This window comes from Salvia splendens, chromosome 14 (genome assembly GCF_004379255.2).
Source record: "Salvia splendens isolate huo1 chromosome 14, SspV2, whole genome shotgun sequence".
In the NCBI taxonomy this organism is placed as follows: Eukaryota; Viridiplantae; Streptophyta; class Magnoliopsida; order Lamiales; family Lamiaceae; genus Salvia; species Salvia splendens.
In genome coordinates this window covers 926,977-941,640 of record NC_056045.1, presented here as the reverse complement: position 1 = coordinate 941,640, position 14,664 = coordinate 926,977, and the positions used below count along the sequence as shown (strand labels likewise).

Genomic DNA, 14,664 nt, shown 5'->3' with positions numbered 1-14,664 from the left:
TACGACCCCTGGTCAAGGTTCGGCGACCACGGGATGACTACACGCGAAAGTTATTCCCATCGGATAGTGTGGTTTGCATCCCACCACATACTAAAACAAATTATGTTAATTCAATATAATTGTTTTATTGAAAGATATAGTTAGCTAATTAGGGATGTATTAAGATTAATATGTAAAATATTGTTAAAAAAGAAAACTAATTTCACCCATTGATTAAGTGTGATCTGATAGTTGATATGGAAGCCACATGGAATTTAAAAATTAATAAAATAATCGAAAAGGGTAAAAATGGTAAAGCACAATTTTACATGACTTCGCTACATGATGTAGTTATATTTGTACATCATGTTCTATTAGTACATGATGTTAATGTATGAAAATGATATTTTAATGTACGAGTCTCACACATTAATGTACGTACATGACTGAATAATGTATACATTATCATGGGTATATCGTACATTACTTTCCGACTTATGAATTTGTGGATGGAAGCTATATTATATAGCATCCACAAATTCACAAATTCTTGAGTCGGAAAGTAATGTACGATATACCAACGATAATGTACATTACACGGTAATGTACAATATCATGGGTATATCGTACATTACTTTCCGACTCATGAATTTGTGGATGGAAGCTATACTATATAGCATCCACAAATTCACAAATTCATCGTATTAATTCCCTTAGAGCCGAAAGGTAACATCATTCACCAAGGGTTTAGTAGTCCATGGGGCTAGGGTGCCATGTAATGTACATTATCGTGGGTATATCGTACATTACTTTCCGACTCATGAATTTGTGGATGGAAGCTATACTATATAGCATCCACAAATTCACAAATTCATCGAATTAATTCCCTTAGACCATCTCCATCGGTGACCATGGAGAGAAGGTCACCCACATAAGACAAAAAAGATGCAATTAAAAATAATTCTAAACAAAAAAACCCAACCCAACCCTTTCTTCCATTGTCACCCTGCCGGCCCAAGTAAAAAGTGGGTGTCATTGACACATGTCTTTCTCCTATTGGACAATATTGATTACTTTTTTTTTTATTTCTTTACTTTTATTTATTGATTTATTTTATCACTAGTTGTACAAATTTGGTCACTAGTTTAATCTTGAACATTTTACACTAAATTAATTTTTGATTTTTTATTAATTTTAGTTATGAATTTGTTTTATTCAATTATTATTATATTTATCCATATATCCTTCCAATACTCATTGTGAAACGTTCTTCCAAAAAAGCCATTTGAATTAATTTATTTTAGTTATTAATTTAATTTATTTAATTATTATTATTTTGTCTTTATATATCATTTCAAAACTCATGTGAATTATTCTTCCAAACATTCATGTGAGTCCCTCTTCTGAAAAATTCACGTGAACTAGTTCATTTTATTATGATTAATTATTATTTTTTATTATTTCTTTATTATTTGCTACTTATTTTATTGTGCTTCATTTTTTCTATATATATCCCACTAAGCATTGCAATACTCTTTACAGACAAACTAACTTTCTTTTCATTCTTGTTTTGATAAATTTGGTTTCATGGATCCAAATTATCCAGACTATAGTCCTTTTTTCCCAAACTCCCATTTTTTTTCAAATCCGGAGTATTCACAAAACCTTGAATTTTCTCCAAATCTAAGCCAAATTCCTACATCTACTGAAATTCCCACGTCTGGAAATATCACCCGCAATTTGTTCGGAGATGTCCAACAAACGAACAAAAATCAGAAGAGCTCAAAAAATGTGAGTTGGGGTGTGAAAGAAGATATAGCACTTATGTCTTCTTGGGTTTATGCAAGCGAAGATAGTGTGCGTGGTAAAAATCAGAAGGGAGATACATTATGGCTAAATGTCCATAAATTGTATCACGAATGCCAAGTAGAAAATCCATATGAAATTAACAAAAGAAATATGGACTCTTTGAAGGGTCGATGGAAACGACTTAACGAAAACGGCAACAAATGGGTGGCTATTTGCAGAGCTGCCAACGCCCGAAAGAGGAGCGGAATGAGCGACCAGGATGTTGAGAAGGAAGCTCATAGCATCTACAAAGGCGACGAAGGCAACGACTTTCAAGATTTGATAGTGTTTAATTAAGTTATGAGTAAACATGAGAAGTGGAGTGTTCATGATGCAACACAGGTATTTCTTGACAATGAAAATTTTGCTAATGAACAGGATGGTAGCAACTCAAAGAGGACAAAGACTTCTGAATCCGGCGAGTATGCTATCCCTTCAAATCCGGAAACTCCTACATCTGGACATTCAACTAGTTCCCGACCTATAGGCAGAGACAAGGCAAAAACAAAAGGAAAAGGCAAGGTAACACAATCTGATTCTATTAATGCACAATGCGTTGCAGATCTTCACGCACTTAGGCTAGCTAAAGATTATGAGAACGAAATAGCAAGGGCTCGACTGCAGCTAGAACGTGAAAAGCTGGATAGGCCCTCTATGAAGATGTACCAAAAAATGTTGCTTAAGTTGTTGGAGAAAGAACACTTGTCCCCAGAAGATCAAGACATGAAACGCAACCTAACAGAGATTGTGTTTGGAAAATGAATGCTTTTAGTTTGAGATGAGTTTGGTGTGAGAATAAGTTATGTAATATTAGTTTGGTGTGATCTTAGTTGTAGTAATATTTGTATGGTGTGCTTTTAATTATGTAATGTTAGTTTTGTGTAATCTTAATTTGCTTCATTTGGTGTGATCTTTGTTTGCACTTTATGTAATATAAATTTACGTTATATAAATTAGTGTCACATGCATTTTCTGCAAAAGTAAGTGGGATGTCACAAACATCATTGTTGACCACATGCATTTGCAGAAATGATTTTGATATCACATGCATTTACCCGTACAAATAATTATTAAGATGTCAGGAACATTACTTTTCTATCACATGCAAAATTAAGTGGGATGTCAGTAACAATATGTCACATGCATTTTCTGCAAAAGTGATTGAAATGTCACAAGCGGAATTACTTTATCTCATGCATTTCCTGGCAAAAGTGATTGATATGTCACATGCATTACTGCAAGTGTGTCTATCACATGTGTAGGTGAAAATATGAATTCCGTGCCACTTGTAAAAAGTATTTAGTTTATAAATAGCTTGTGAATTCTTTTTTAAGATAACACCAAATACTGACTCCATTTCCAAAAAATGTCTTCCAGTGAAAACTCATCACTTTCATCAGATTCAAGTTCTGATGATTCAAATACCATTGCACTCAATCAATGGGAAGAACGAGTTTCTCAACAAAATCATCAAATTTATACAATTGTTGAGAATATGTTATCTAACATTCCCAATCTAACTGCAGGGGTCCAAGCTTCTAGAGTCAGAAAACGGTATTGTGACAGGCAACGCGAGATTGGTGCTGAGCGTTTGATCAATGACTATTTTGGTCCCAACCCGACGTACGGACCTGAGGTGTTCCGACGCCGATTTCACATGCACAAATCCGTATTCCTTCTGATAGTAGAAGCTGTAACTGCTAACGATGAGTATTTTCAGGAGAGACGTGATGCTGCTGGGAGACAAAGTTTGTCCTCTTTACAGAAGTGTACAGGAGCTATGCGGGTGTTGGCGTATGGGACATCATCCGATGTCGTCGATGAATATTTGCGGATGAGTTCAACGGCGACAAGAGATTCTCTAATGCATTTTGTTGATGGTGTTATTTCATGTTTTGGTGCCACATATCTTAGAAGACCTACTAAACAAGATATGGCTAGACTTCTATATGTAGCAGATCAACGTGGTTTCCCAGGCATGATAGGGAGTATAGACTGCATGCATTGGCAGTGGAAAAATTGTCCTAACGCATGGGCTGGACAATATACAGGGAGAAGTGGAAAACCAACGATCATTTTGGAAGCTGTGGCATCATACGACTTATGGATATGGCATGCATTCTTTGGGACTCCAGGTTCGTGCAATGATATTAATGCACTCCATCGGTCTCATGTTTTTGATGATGTCTTAGAAGGTCGAGCACTATATGTTAATTACGTTGTGAATGGTCATCAATATAATAGGGCGTATTATCTTACTGATGGCATATATATCCTGCATGGGCTACATTTGTCAAGTCAATCACTTCTCCACAAACTCAAAAGCATAAGTTGTTTGCTCAACACCAAGAGTCTATTAGAAAATATGTTGAGCGAGCATTTGGAGTCCTACAAGCACGTTTCGCATTTTTGCGAAGGCCGTGTCTTGTATGGGATAAGATTTTGATGGGAAAAATTATGATGGCTTGTATCATCATGCATAATATGATAGTAGAAGATGAACGTGATACATATCAAAATTATTATGACGCCACCGAGTTTATTCAAGATACGCATACAAGAGTACATGAAGAAAATGTTGAAGCCTTTCGCTATTCCACTCAACGGATCGGGAGCTTGTCATCATATATGACTAATCGAGCTCAACTCCGCAATAGAGAAGCTCATATTGCTCTTCGAGAAGATTTGATTGAGCACATTTGGATTAAATTTGGCACAAACAATTAAATATGTACTAATGTTTATCTTGTTTAAGCTAGCTTTTTTTTTCACTCTTCATTTGTATTTTGGTTTGTTTATTTCTATTATCGGCTTGTATTTTTTAATGTGTGTAATTTATTATTATATTTTGCTTTAATTATTTGAATAGCTAATATTTTCTGTTTTAAATTTGAATCATATATTTTTTATTATAATTTTTATACATTATTTAATATATATAAATTAACTATAAATTAAAATATTAATATAAAATATATGAAAAAGAAAATATTTAATTGGGTTGGGTTGGGTCACTAATGGAAGTAAAAAAGTTGATGGGGGTTGAATTGGGGGAGAGTTGTGTATGTGGAGGATAGAGAAATGAATATTTTATTAAAAAGTTGATTGAGGTTGGGTTGAGTGAGTGTCACGGATGAAGATAGTCTTAGAGCCGAATGTTAACATCATTCACCAAGGGTTTAGTAGTCCATGGGGCTAGGGTGCCATCATATTAACATAACGTTCATTAACCGGAGGAAGTTAGATCCAGTCCCTTAGGGTTAACTTATCCATAGGGCTAGGATATAGTATCCACAAGATTACCCTATTGAATGTTGTGTTACTGAGTCGGTACTACACTCTAGCCTCATGGATTGCTAAGCCCTTAGGGAATGGATATAACGTTCGTCACTCATTCAATAAATTATAATCTACATTACGTAGAAGGGGCATACACATTAAAACACATTAATGTATACATTAAGTTAATGTATTAATCCATATAAATGATGTAACAGTAATATACCTTACTTGTCCTTTAATGTATAAAAATGGTATAATAATGTACGGGGATACTTTTAATCAAAGCCATTAAATTAATAGATTCAAGGGATTATATTAGTCCTATGTTTTATACTGGAGGTGATAAGGAGGGTAATGCACCGACAGGTAACTTAAGTTGAAAACTTTAGAGAATTTTGAACTTATGAAAGTTAATTCCCTTCCTTTGTATCCACTTGTTATTCTTTGTGTGTAAATAATTAATATTTGTAATTAATATAACTATTGGTCTATACAGTCAACATTCAGTATCGTTGATTTATTCAGCAGAGAGTGTAGAAGTCTAAATATTTGACTTCTGGTGATTTATATCCAAATGAAAAATCATCAATATTTTCTTAGAAAAAAACCTGGTATAATAAACCGATGAGCCCTACTTGTTTATGGTAAGATAGCTACGTGCAAAATTCAAATATAATGGTCTTCCAAATATAATTAAAAATATGATTCACATATTGATTAGACTCAAACCAAAGACCTGTAGCCACTAGTTATAAATACAACTAGTACACCTAACATTTAATCATAGCATTTATGTGTTGTTTTAATATAAATATCATATACGAATAAATATCAAACTTGACACTATGTATATAAACAACCTATAGTCAAATTATATTAAAAAAAGTGGTTGAAATAGTTAATTCCATAGAAAAAAATATCTAATAAATTCTATGTATATAAACAACCAATAGTCAAATTATATTAAAAAAGTGGTTGAAAATAGTTAATTCCATAGAAAAAAATAGAGTAAAGGCCAAAATTGGTCCTGAACATATGGTCATTTTATCATTTTTGTCCTAAACATTATCTTTTGAATTTTTTGGTCCTGGACATTTCAAATCGGATCACAATTAGTCCTCCGTTAACAATTCCGTTAATATTTAACGGTCAACGATTTTAATCACAATTTTGACCAACTTAAACAATTTTTAATTATTTAATCATCAAAAATATTTTTTTAAATAAAATCATAAATAATTTTATTATTTAAAAATTGTTTAAGTTGTAATAAATAATTTATGATTTTTTGATGATAAACACAATTTTGACCAACTTAAACAATTTTTAATTATTTAATCATCAAAATTATTATTTTTAAATAAAATCATAAATAATTTAATTATTTAAAAATTGTTTAAGTTGTAATAAATAATTTATGATTTTTATGATAAACACAATTTTGACCAACTTAAACAATTTTTAATTATTTAATCATCAAAATTATTTTTTGAAATAAAATCATAAATTATTTATTACAACTTAAACAATTTTTAAATAATAAAATTATTTATGATTTTATTTTAAAAAATAATTTTGATGATTAAATAATTAAAAATTGTTTAAGTTGGTCAAAATTGTGATTAAAATCGTTGACCGTTAAATCTTAACGGAATTGTTGACGGAGGACCAATTGTGATCCGATTTGAAATGTCCAGGACCAAAAAATTCAAAAGATAAAGTTTAGGACCAAAATGATAAAATGAACATATGTTCAGGACCAATTTTGGCCTTTACTCAAAAAAATATCTAATTAATTCTATGTATATAAACAACCGATAGTCAAATTATATTAAAAACATGGTTGAAAATAGTTAATTCCATAGAAAAAAATATGAAATTAATTCATTTCCAAAATTACTAAATTCATTTGAAACTTATATTGTAGTGACACAAACGATTAAGTACAAATCTATTCTATATCGCGTGTCTGAGGGAAATTGGAAGGTATATATAATTCTTGTCCAACCTCAATTAATTTGAGGCATTTTGTGATTGACCTAAAAACAAATTGGAGCGGGCTTGACCAAAGCGGACAATATCAAACTACTGCTGCAGTCGACTATCCGAACAGAAACAATGACTTGTCTAGAGGCCTTATTTGATTACCTTCATTATGCATTTGCCATTAATGGGACAAAAAAAATATGTGGCTTTTTTTTTTTGCTTAATTATGCAATTGACACCTTTTGAATAGTCTTTGTCACTTTTGCCTCTCAAATTGTCTCATTTTCCAATTCGACTGGACTAGCTTGTGGAAAGGGGCATCTTCTAATCTAAATTTTTTAGTTTACAATTAACTGATTCAAGCGTGCGACAAAGAAAGACCGAACAGTAGAGAAATAGGGAAATCATAGCTTTTTAGTAATGATCAAAATTGAATGAGAAACTATGGAATCCATAATTTATAAGTAGTTTGGAAATCTAGGGACTTAAAAAGAAAATTCAGAAATGAAAATAAAACCCACTAAAAGCAATAGCTTTACAATTTCGCTCCTTGTGAATATCTCGAAATTGATGAGCTTGCTTCATCAAACTTAAAAAGAAATTCGTAAAGCTGTTCAAACTTTAAACATGTTTATATCTGTATTGTTAGATTTAATTTAATTAATTTATTTATTTTTCCATAAATACAGATAAGTTAGAATGCAGAAGCTTCACTAATTTTTCCAGTGGGACCTGACTTGGAAAATACTATTACATTATTTTAGTTTTGAATAAAAGGGCATAATATTCTAGGCTTGTTGTTTGAACACATCACTTCAATTAGCATTTAGCAGTGTGCATTTGCAATATGGAGAGAGTTAATTCCCCATTTTTCATACTTTCCCTACTGCTCTTTTGTCTTAGCCTTGCTGCTACTCATCAAATCAATCCTGATGAGTCTGCACTTCTTGCATTTAAATCCCTCATCACTTCAGATCCTAACAATGTTTTGAAAAACAATTGGACCGCCGGAACCTCTGTTTGTACATGGATAGGAGTTACTTGTGATTCACATCATAGTAGGGTCACTCATTTGCATCTCTCGAAGGATCTCAAAGGCAGCATCCCACCAGAAATCGGAAATCTTTCTTTTCTTGTTTCTCTAGATTTGAGTGCGAACTCTCTTCATGGTCCCCTACCAAAGGACATTTGCAGATACAACAACCTTCCAAGACTTAAAGAACTTGTGTTAACCAATAACAATTTGGAGGGAGAGATACCAATAAGTTTGGGTGAATGCCCACAACTTGAGATTCTGTCCTTGTCATCCAACCATATCGGTGGACATGTGCCTACACAAATTGGGAACATCACACACCTTAAGGAATTACACCTTACCTTCAACAATCTAAGAGGTATGATCTTATATATCTATACTAAATAATAGTATATTTATTAAGGTTCATGCTTGATTGGATATATTTTAAGGAACCTATTTATCATTCATCAATCTGTTGTGCTTGGAAATATACACATCACAGGTATTCATTCAATTTCATGAAATTAGACAGGAGATAAAAATGAAGTGAATAATACTCACTTGGTGTAGAATCATACATTTTGTTTAATATTGTTATACTTTACTCTAATGCTTTAATTTCATTATTTTTCAGGTATTATTCCCAAAGAGATTGGCCATCTTAAAAAATTGGAGAGCATGCAGTTGACTAATAACAAACTTAGCGGATCAATCCCAAGAGAAGTGGGAAACATGACAGCTCTTATCGACTTATCGCTCGACAATAATAGTTTAAGTGGTATGATTTATTATTAAACTATAACCACAAATATGCTTTCCTCATAATTTTTAAAATAGTATGATGATAGGATCGTGAATGGAAGCACGCGTTTCCAGTTTTGAAGAGCGAGACGAAACGATTAGGGTTTGAGTTTTTAATTCTCAATGACTTAGTCTATTGGGGAATTCTATAAATTATAGAATTCCTTCTACTTGATTTGACTATTCGACTCGGGAAATAATCTAGAAGAAAACCCAAGAAGATTTTACTCAATCTATTATAATACTCCTTCCATCCACAAAAAATATGGCAATGGGTGAATGACACGAGTTATAATGTAGAATTGGTAAAGTATGAGAGAAAGAGAAAAAGTAGGAGAGAAATAGTTAGTGGAATGTGGGGTTCATATTATTAGTAGTGTTGAAAATTTTCCATAAATGAATGTGCTCTATTTACAACCAATAAATGGTAAATGTGCCCTATTTTTTGTGGACGGATGGAGTATTAAAATAGTCCAAAATCATGTAATTGCTAGAGTATTTTGTTACTCCTTCCATCCCAAGGAAAATGACTCATTCCTTGGACTGTACGAAATATTATGCATTTTTATTTTGTGAGGTTAGGTAGCAGGAATAGAGGAAGAGAGAGAATAAAGTAATAGAGAAAAAGTTTCTATTTTTAGTAATGGGTCATCTGGGACAAACTAAATAAAATGTGGGTCATCTTCAGTGGACGGGGGAGTATATGGATTTTCTACATGCAACTGAACCTAAAATAGATTATTGAAATTTTAACATAAAAATTATGGATATGTTGACGAATAAAGATAAATTTGTTACTCCCTCCGTTCTCTAAAAATAGAAACTTTGGAAACGACACGAGTTTTAATACAAAATTAGTAAAATAAGAGAGAGGAAAAGAAAAAATAGGTAAAGTAAGAGAGATGGAAAAGAAAAAGTAGTGTGGAATTAGAGTTTTGTGGAGTGTGGATTCATTTCCTAAAATGGAAAGTTTCTATTTTTTGGAAATGGATTAAAAAGAAAAAAAAAATACTTTTAGGATACGGAGGGAGTATAGGTTATAAGTGATAATTTCCACACTTTGCTATCTGAAAATTATACTAAGCTTCCGTAAACATTCTGATTTACAGGAGTTATTCCACACGAGATTGGTCATCTTGATCATTTACAATCGTTGATCATGGGGTGGAACAAGTTGTTAGGTCCTTTGCCTTCGACCATGTTCAACATGTCTTCTTTAGAACAGATTGAACTATCATCTAACACAATTGGTGGGGCTTTGCCTTCGAAAATTGGGAGCATGAATACAGTGAAATACTTATACCTTGAGAACAATGCTTTAGTTGGTCAGATTTCTAACTCTTTTACAAAGCGTTAGTTTAAACATATTGTTCTACTCTATCTAATTGAAATATATTAGAAACTTGAAATGTTTTGAGTTAATTTTATAATATTCTCTTCTTTTATAAATTAAGGTTTTCGTAGGAAACGGTAGAAAAGGATCATATTAATCGCTAAACAAAGTGTTTCTTTCCTTTGTAAAAATTTTAAGTGTCATATTCAAACAAAGTCGTCTACACAATATTGGAAATGATGTACGGTTTAAATTACGATTGATTTGAATCAAATTTGGTTTTTTCCCTTTTTACTGTAGATTCTCAGGTATGATATATAATGCCCACAACATTATCAATTTATTAAACTATTCAATTGTGATAATATTATTTTTGCTATATATACTTTGTACATGTCCAATACCATCTACTATTGGAAATATTTCAAATCTGGAGGGCTTAGATCTCTTTTCCAACATATTAAATGGTGAGCTTTCAATTTGTCATTTTTGGACGTTTACTATTACACATCTTGTTTAATTTTTACTCCCTCCGTCCCAAGATAAACGAGTCATATTCCTTTTTGGAATGTCCCACTATAAGTGAGTCATTTCCAATTTTTAGCAAAAATCTTTCTCTTACTTTATTCTCCATCTACTTTATTCTCTATCTACTCCTTTAATTTTCTCTCTATCATACTTTACTCTCTCCACTTTAACTTATTTAAATATCAATTTCCTTAAATTTCATGCTCAAAAGAAGTGTTTCGCTTATTTTGGGACGGAAGAAGTACTATTTTCATGGTTTATATTTGACTAAAAAGTAGTACTATACATTGTCTGAACAATTAGTTATAGTTAATTTTAGTGCAAGCTTGGCATGTTAAACCTGAATTCCATTACTCGCGATATTAACATGAATTATGAACATTCTAGATATGTTAGGACTTCGGACACAAACATTGAAAAGTTCAAACATTAGGGGGAGTAGTGTAATTCCCAGACTCTTTTATAATATCCAAAATTATAGTACTACTAAATTTATGTAAATATTTTGATTTATAGGATTTATTCCACGAGAAATTGGTCAACTGGATAATTTATTGTCTTTAGACATGAGTTGGAACAAGTTGTCAGGCCCCTTACCTCCAGAGATTGGGAACATGAAAGTACTGACAGAATTATACCTTGATAACAATTCTTTAGTAGGTAAGATTTCTAAATCTTGCAGTGCTCATATAAGAGTTTTTCATATCCTATATAGTTAGAAACATGAAATACTTTAAATTAATTGTATATGTTTTTCCCCTTTAATTAATATTTGTATAGAAAAAGATGTGGATTCGCCTTTCAACTTTTAAAATGTCCGTTCCTCCGCAACAATAAAATGTGACATGTGCATCAATTTCAAGTCGTTTATTTAAACTCTATTGGATATACACATTTTGCCATTTTGAGATTTCCATAGTTTAAAGAAACATTTGTCTTTTGATAATATTTAGTAAGTGGATTTCATATTCTACTAATTTATTACAGTCACATTCTACTATAAATTTAATATGGAGTATACAAACGGAATTCATATTTTCTAACTTTTTCATTCATTTCATTTATAAAGTCTAATTTTTTTCTTAAAATTCGTGCAAAATCAAAACATGTCTTTATGACATAATGAATAGTATATTAACGTGCTAATGTCGGATCCAAATTCTGTCATCATGATATTAATGTGTTAATATCTCGAATTCTGTCATAGAGATATTAATATGAAAATTCTAAATACGTGAATTTTGATTTTGCAATAAAGATTATGTTAGGATGATAAATTATACTAACTTAATTGTACATTTGATTTGTAGGAGTTATTCCACAAGAGATTGGTCATCTATATTGTTTAGAATTGTTGTCTATGAGTTTAAACAAGTTGTCTGGCCCTTTACCGCCGGCCATTTTCAAGATGAAAGCACTGACCGGTTTAAGGCTTGACAACAATGCTTTAAGTGGTAAGATTGCTAATCTTTGTAGAATCTTATTTCAATAGTTTGAGCATATTTAACCTTCTCTTATTGTATGACTAGTTAGAAACTTGAAATTCTCGGAATTTATTTATAATATTTTTTCCTTTAAAAGATTAATACTATTTTATTAGGAAAAAAACAGTGGAGTAGCTTCTCTTGATTGCTAAGCAAAATGTTTTTCTTTTGTAACAAATTCAAGTCTGCCTATTTAAACTTTATTGGATACCAGCACAAAAGTTTATGTAAACTAAAAAAATACGGTCGTTGTTATAAATTTAAATGAGCATTTTTAGAAATAAAGAAAATTGATGTCACAATCATTTTCTTATTCTCTCTACTGACTGTTTGGAACGATCAAACCGTTGTTTGAATTAAATACTTTTTAAAAGGAATGCAATGTATTCTTATAAATTAGACTAGTACTACTATAAATGTTAGACACGATTTTAACTAATTCATTCCCTTCGTCCTCCCAAAAGAATAGCCTTATTGAAAAATTGAAAGTTTTATTCAATTACTTTACCCACTCTTTCTCTTTATATATCATATTTTATCCACATTTTTTTCTTCTCTGTTATTTATCTAATTTCTCTTTGAAACTTATGACGTCCACCCATAGAACTATTTTTGGTGGACAATGCATGAATACTAATAACAATTAAATGACAGATAGTATGCTTATGATAAGTAAAATGCTTATGCTATGTGAACTGATAATACATGTATAGAAATTTGATTTATATCCTTCTTCATAGTAAAAATAAATTGTTTGAAGGTCCAATTCCGTCCGCCATTGGGAGTATATCAAATCTAGTGACCTTGGATCTCTCCTCCAATAAATTAGATGGTGAGCTCCCATCCTCCATATGCAACTTGACACTCATTACACACCTCACTCTCTCAAATAATACTTTCAAAGGAAGACTGCCACAGTGCTTGGGAAACTTGAGCACATCTTTGACCATCTTTCATGGAAATGAGAATCAATTTAGTGGCCCCATACCAACATTTACCAAGGGTTGCAGTCTTTTGTCCATCAATTTGGATAGTAACAAATTGCAAGGACAATTACCTAAATCCTTAATCAATTGCAAGAGTCTAATGGGTCTAGTCATTGGAAATAATAGAATAAAAGATGAATTTCCCTTTTGGATGGAAGGCCTACCCGAGCTTCGAGTGCTACTGTTGAGGTCTAACAAGTTTGGTGGAAACATGTCGCTTGTTTCACCAACCAAGTTTCCATTTCCTAAGTTACAAGTTCTAGATGTATCCTGTAATAAATTTGTGGGCTCTCTACCTCAAAGATACATCAAGAACTTCAAAGCAATGATAAAGGCAGATTACAATCAAACAAACTCGGTTTATGACACCTATTTTAGTAATGTGGAGTCGGTACTCATCTTGAAAGGTGACGATCAGTTATTGAATAGACTATTGGAAACATTCACAATAATTGACTTATCATCCAATAGATTCTCTGGGACGATTCCACCTTGCATAGGAAGTCTTAAGATTCTCAAATATTTGAACTTGTCCCACAATACCCTCACGGGACATATACCTTCATCTCTTGGAAACTTGAGTGAACTCGAATCGTTGGACTTGTCAACAAACAAACTGAATGGAGAAATTCCAAGTGAATTGACAAGGTTAACATTTCTTGCAAAATTAAACCTTTCAATGAACAATCTTGTTGGGCAAATACCACAAGCTAATCAGTTCTCCACATTTGAGAATGATTCATATATTGGAAACTTGGGATTGTGTGGAGTGCCGCTGACAAGAAAGTGCAAAGGAAAGAATGGGCAATCGACGCAGCCAAGAGAAGAAGAAGGTGATGATGAAGATGGATTCATAGATGGATTTGGTTGGCGAAGTGTTGTGATGGGATATGGAATTGGATTCATTGTTGGGATTGGAATTGGTTACCTGATTATAAGAAGTGGAAGGCCAAGATGGTTGGTAGAATTCTTTTTTGGGGTTGGATATCAATATAAGACGAAGAAGAGATGCAACCGAGCTACACCAACACGCAGGGTAACTTGATTCAAAGCCAAAAGGAGAATTCAGTGATTTTCTTGTGTTTGATTTGGAAGTATTGCTTGTGATTTAGTTGTGTATCCTATTTCCTTTTACCTTTTCAAGTGCTATTTTTGTTGTGTTTTCTATTTCTTTTTATCTTTTTCAATTGCTACTTCCGTGATTGTGTTTGATATCTTCAATACTCTCTGTGAGGTATATTATTGTAACACCCCGACTTTTTTCTACCTTTCTATTGTATTCTTGAAAGGACCGTCGTTTGTGCACTTGAAAATTTTTCAACCTTGTTTCTTTTGTCGAGAGAAGTATTTCACTTTTGGGGCCAAACAATTATTCTTTCCTAGCCCAATTTGAAACCCAATTGTTACAAGCCCAAAATG

The 14,664-nt window shown here is 32.2% G+C and overlaps 3 protein-coding genes across 3 annotated transcripts; all 3 read left to right on the top strand.

Moving 5' to 3' along the window:
• Positions 1-1,938: 1,938 nt before the first annotated feature.
• LOC121765596 lies at positions 1,939-2,589 on the top strand. Its single transcript, XM_042161797.1, has 2 exons — positions 1,939-2,112; positions 2,206-2,589. The coding sequence occupies exons 1-2, from the start codon at positions 1,939-1,941 to the stop codon at positions 2,587-2,589; spliced, it is 558 nt and encodes a 185-aa protein (XP_042017731.1).
• A 597-nt stretch (positions 2,590-3,186) lies between these two features.
• Positions 3,187-4,626, top strand: LOC121764827. The gene is made up of 2 exons (XM_042160858.1): positions 3,187-3,962; positions 4,072-4,626. Exons 1-2 carry the CDS (start codon positions 3,194-3,196, stop codon positions 4,155-4,157), a joined length of 855 nt encoding a protein of 284 aa, XP_042016792.1. The 5' UTR covers positions 3,187-3,193; the 3' UTR covers positions 4,158-4,626.
• Positions 4,627-7,884: 3,258 nt separating this feature from the next.
• On the top strand, positions 7,885-14,584 carry LOC121764685 (receptor-like protein 19). The gene is made up of 6 exons (XM_042160705.1): positions 7,885-8,489; positions 8,748-8,891; positions 10,024-10,239; positions 11,292-11,435; positions 12,086-12,229; positions 13,020-14,584. The coding sequence occupies exons 1-6, from the start codon at positions 7,943-7,945 to the stop codon at positions 14,288-14,290; spliced, it is 2,466 nt and encodes an 821-aa protein (XP_042016639.1). The 5' UTR covers positions 7,885-7,942; the 3' UTR covers positions 14,291-14,584.
• The last annotated feature ends 80 nt before the right edge of the window (positions 14,585-14,664 follow it).

Excerpts from the sequence above, each read along its gene's own strand:
- LOC121765596 (XM_042161797.1), top strand. The coding sequence starts at position 1,939 with ATGGACTCTTTGAAGGGTCGATGGAAACGACTTAACGAAAACGGCAAC. Across the intron at positions 2,113-2,205 it reads ACGACTTTCAAGATTTGATA|GATGGTAGCAACTCAAAGAG; the intron begins GTGTTTAATTAA and ends GCTAATGAACAG.
- LOC121764827 (XM_042160858.1), top strand. The coding sequence starts at position 3,194 with ATGTCTTCCAGTGAAAACTCATCACTTTCATCAGATTCAAGTTCTGAT. Across the intron at positions 3,963-4,071 it reads TGCATTCTTTGGGACTCCAG|GGCGTATTATCTTACTGATG; the intron begins GTTCGTGCAATG and ends TCAATATAATAG.
- LOC121764685 (XM_042160705.1), top strand. The coding sequence starts at position 7,943 with ATGGAGAGAGTTAATTCCCCATTTTTCATACTTTCCCTACTGCTCTTT. Across the intron at positions 11,436-12,085 it reads TGATAACAATTCTTTAGTAG|GAGTTATTCCACAAGAGATT; the intron begins GTAAGATTTCTA and ends TTTGATTTGTAG. Across the intron at positions 12,230-13,019 it reads TGACAACAATGCTTTAAGTG|GTCCAATTCCGTCCGCCATT; the intron begins GTAAGATTGCTA and ends AATTGTTTGAAG.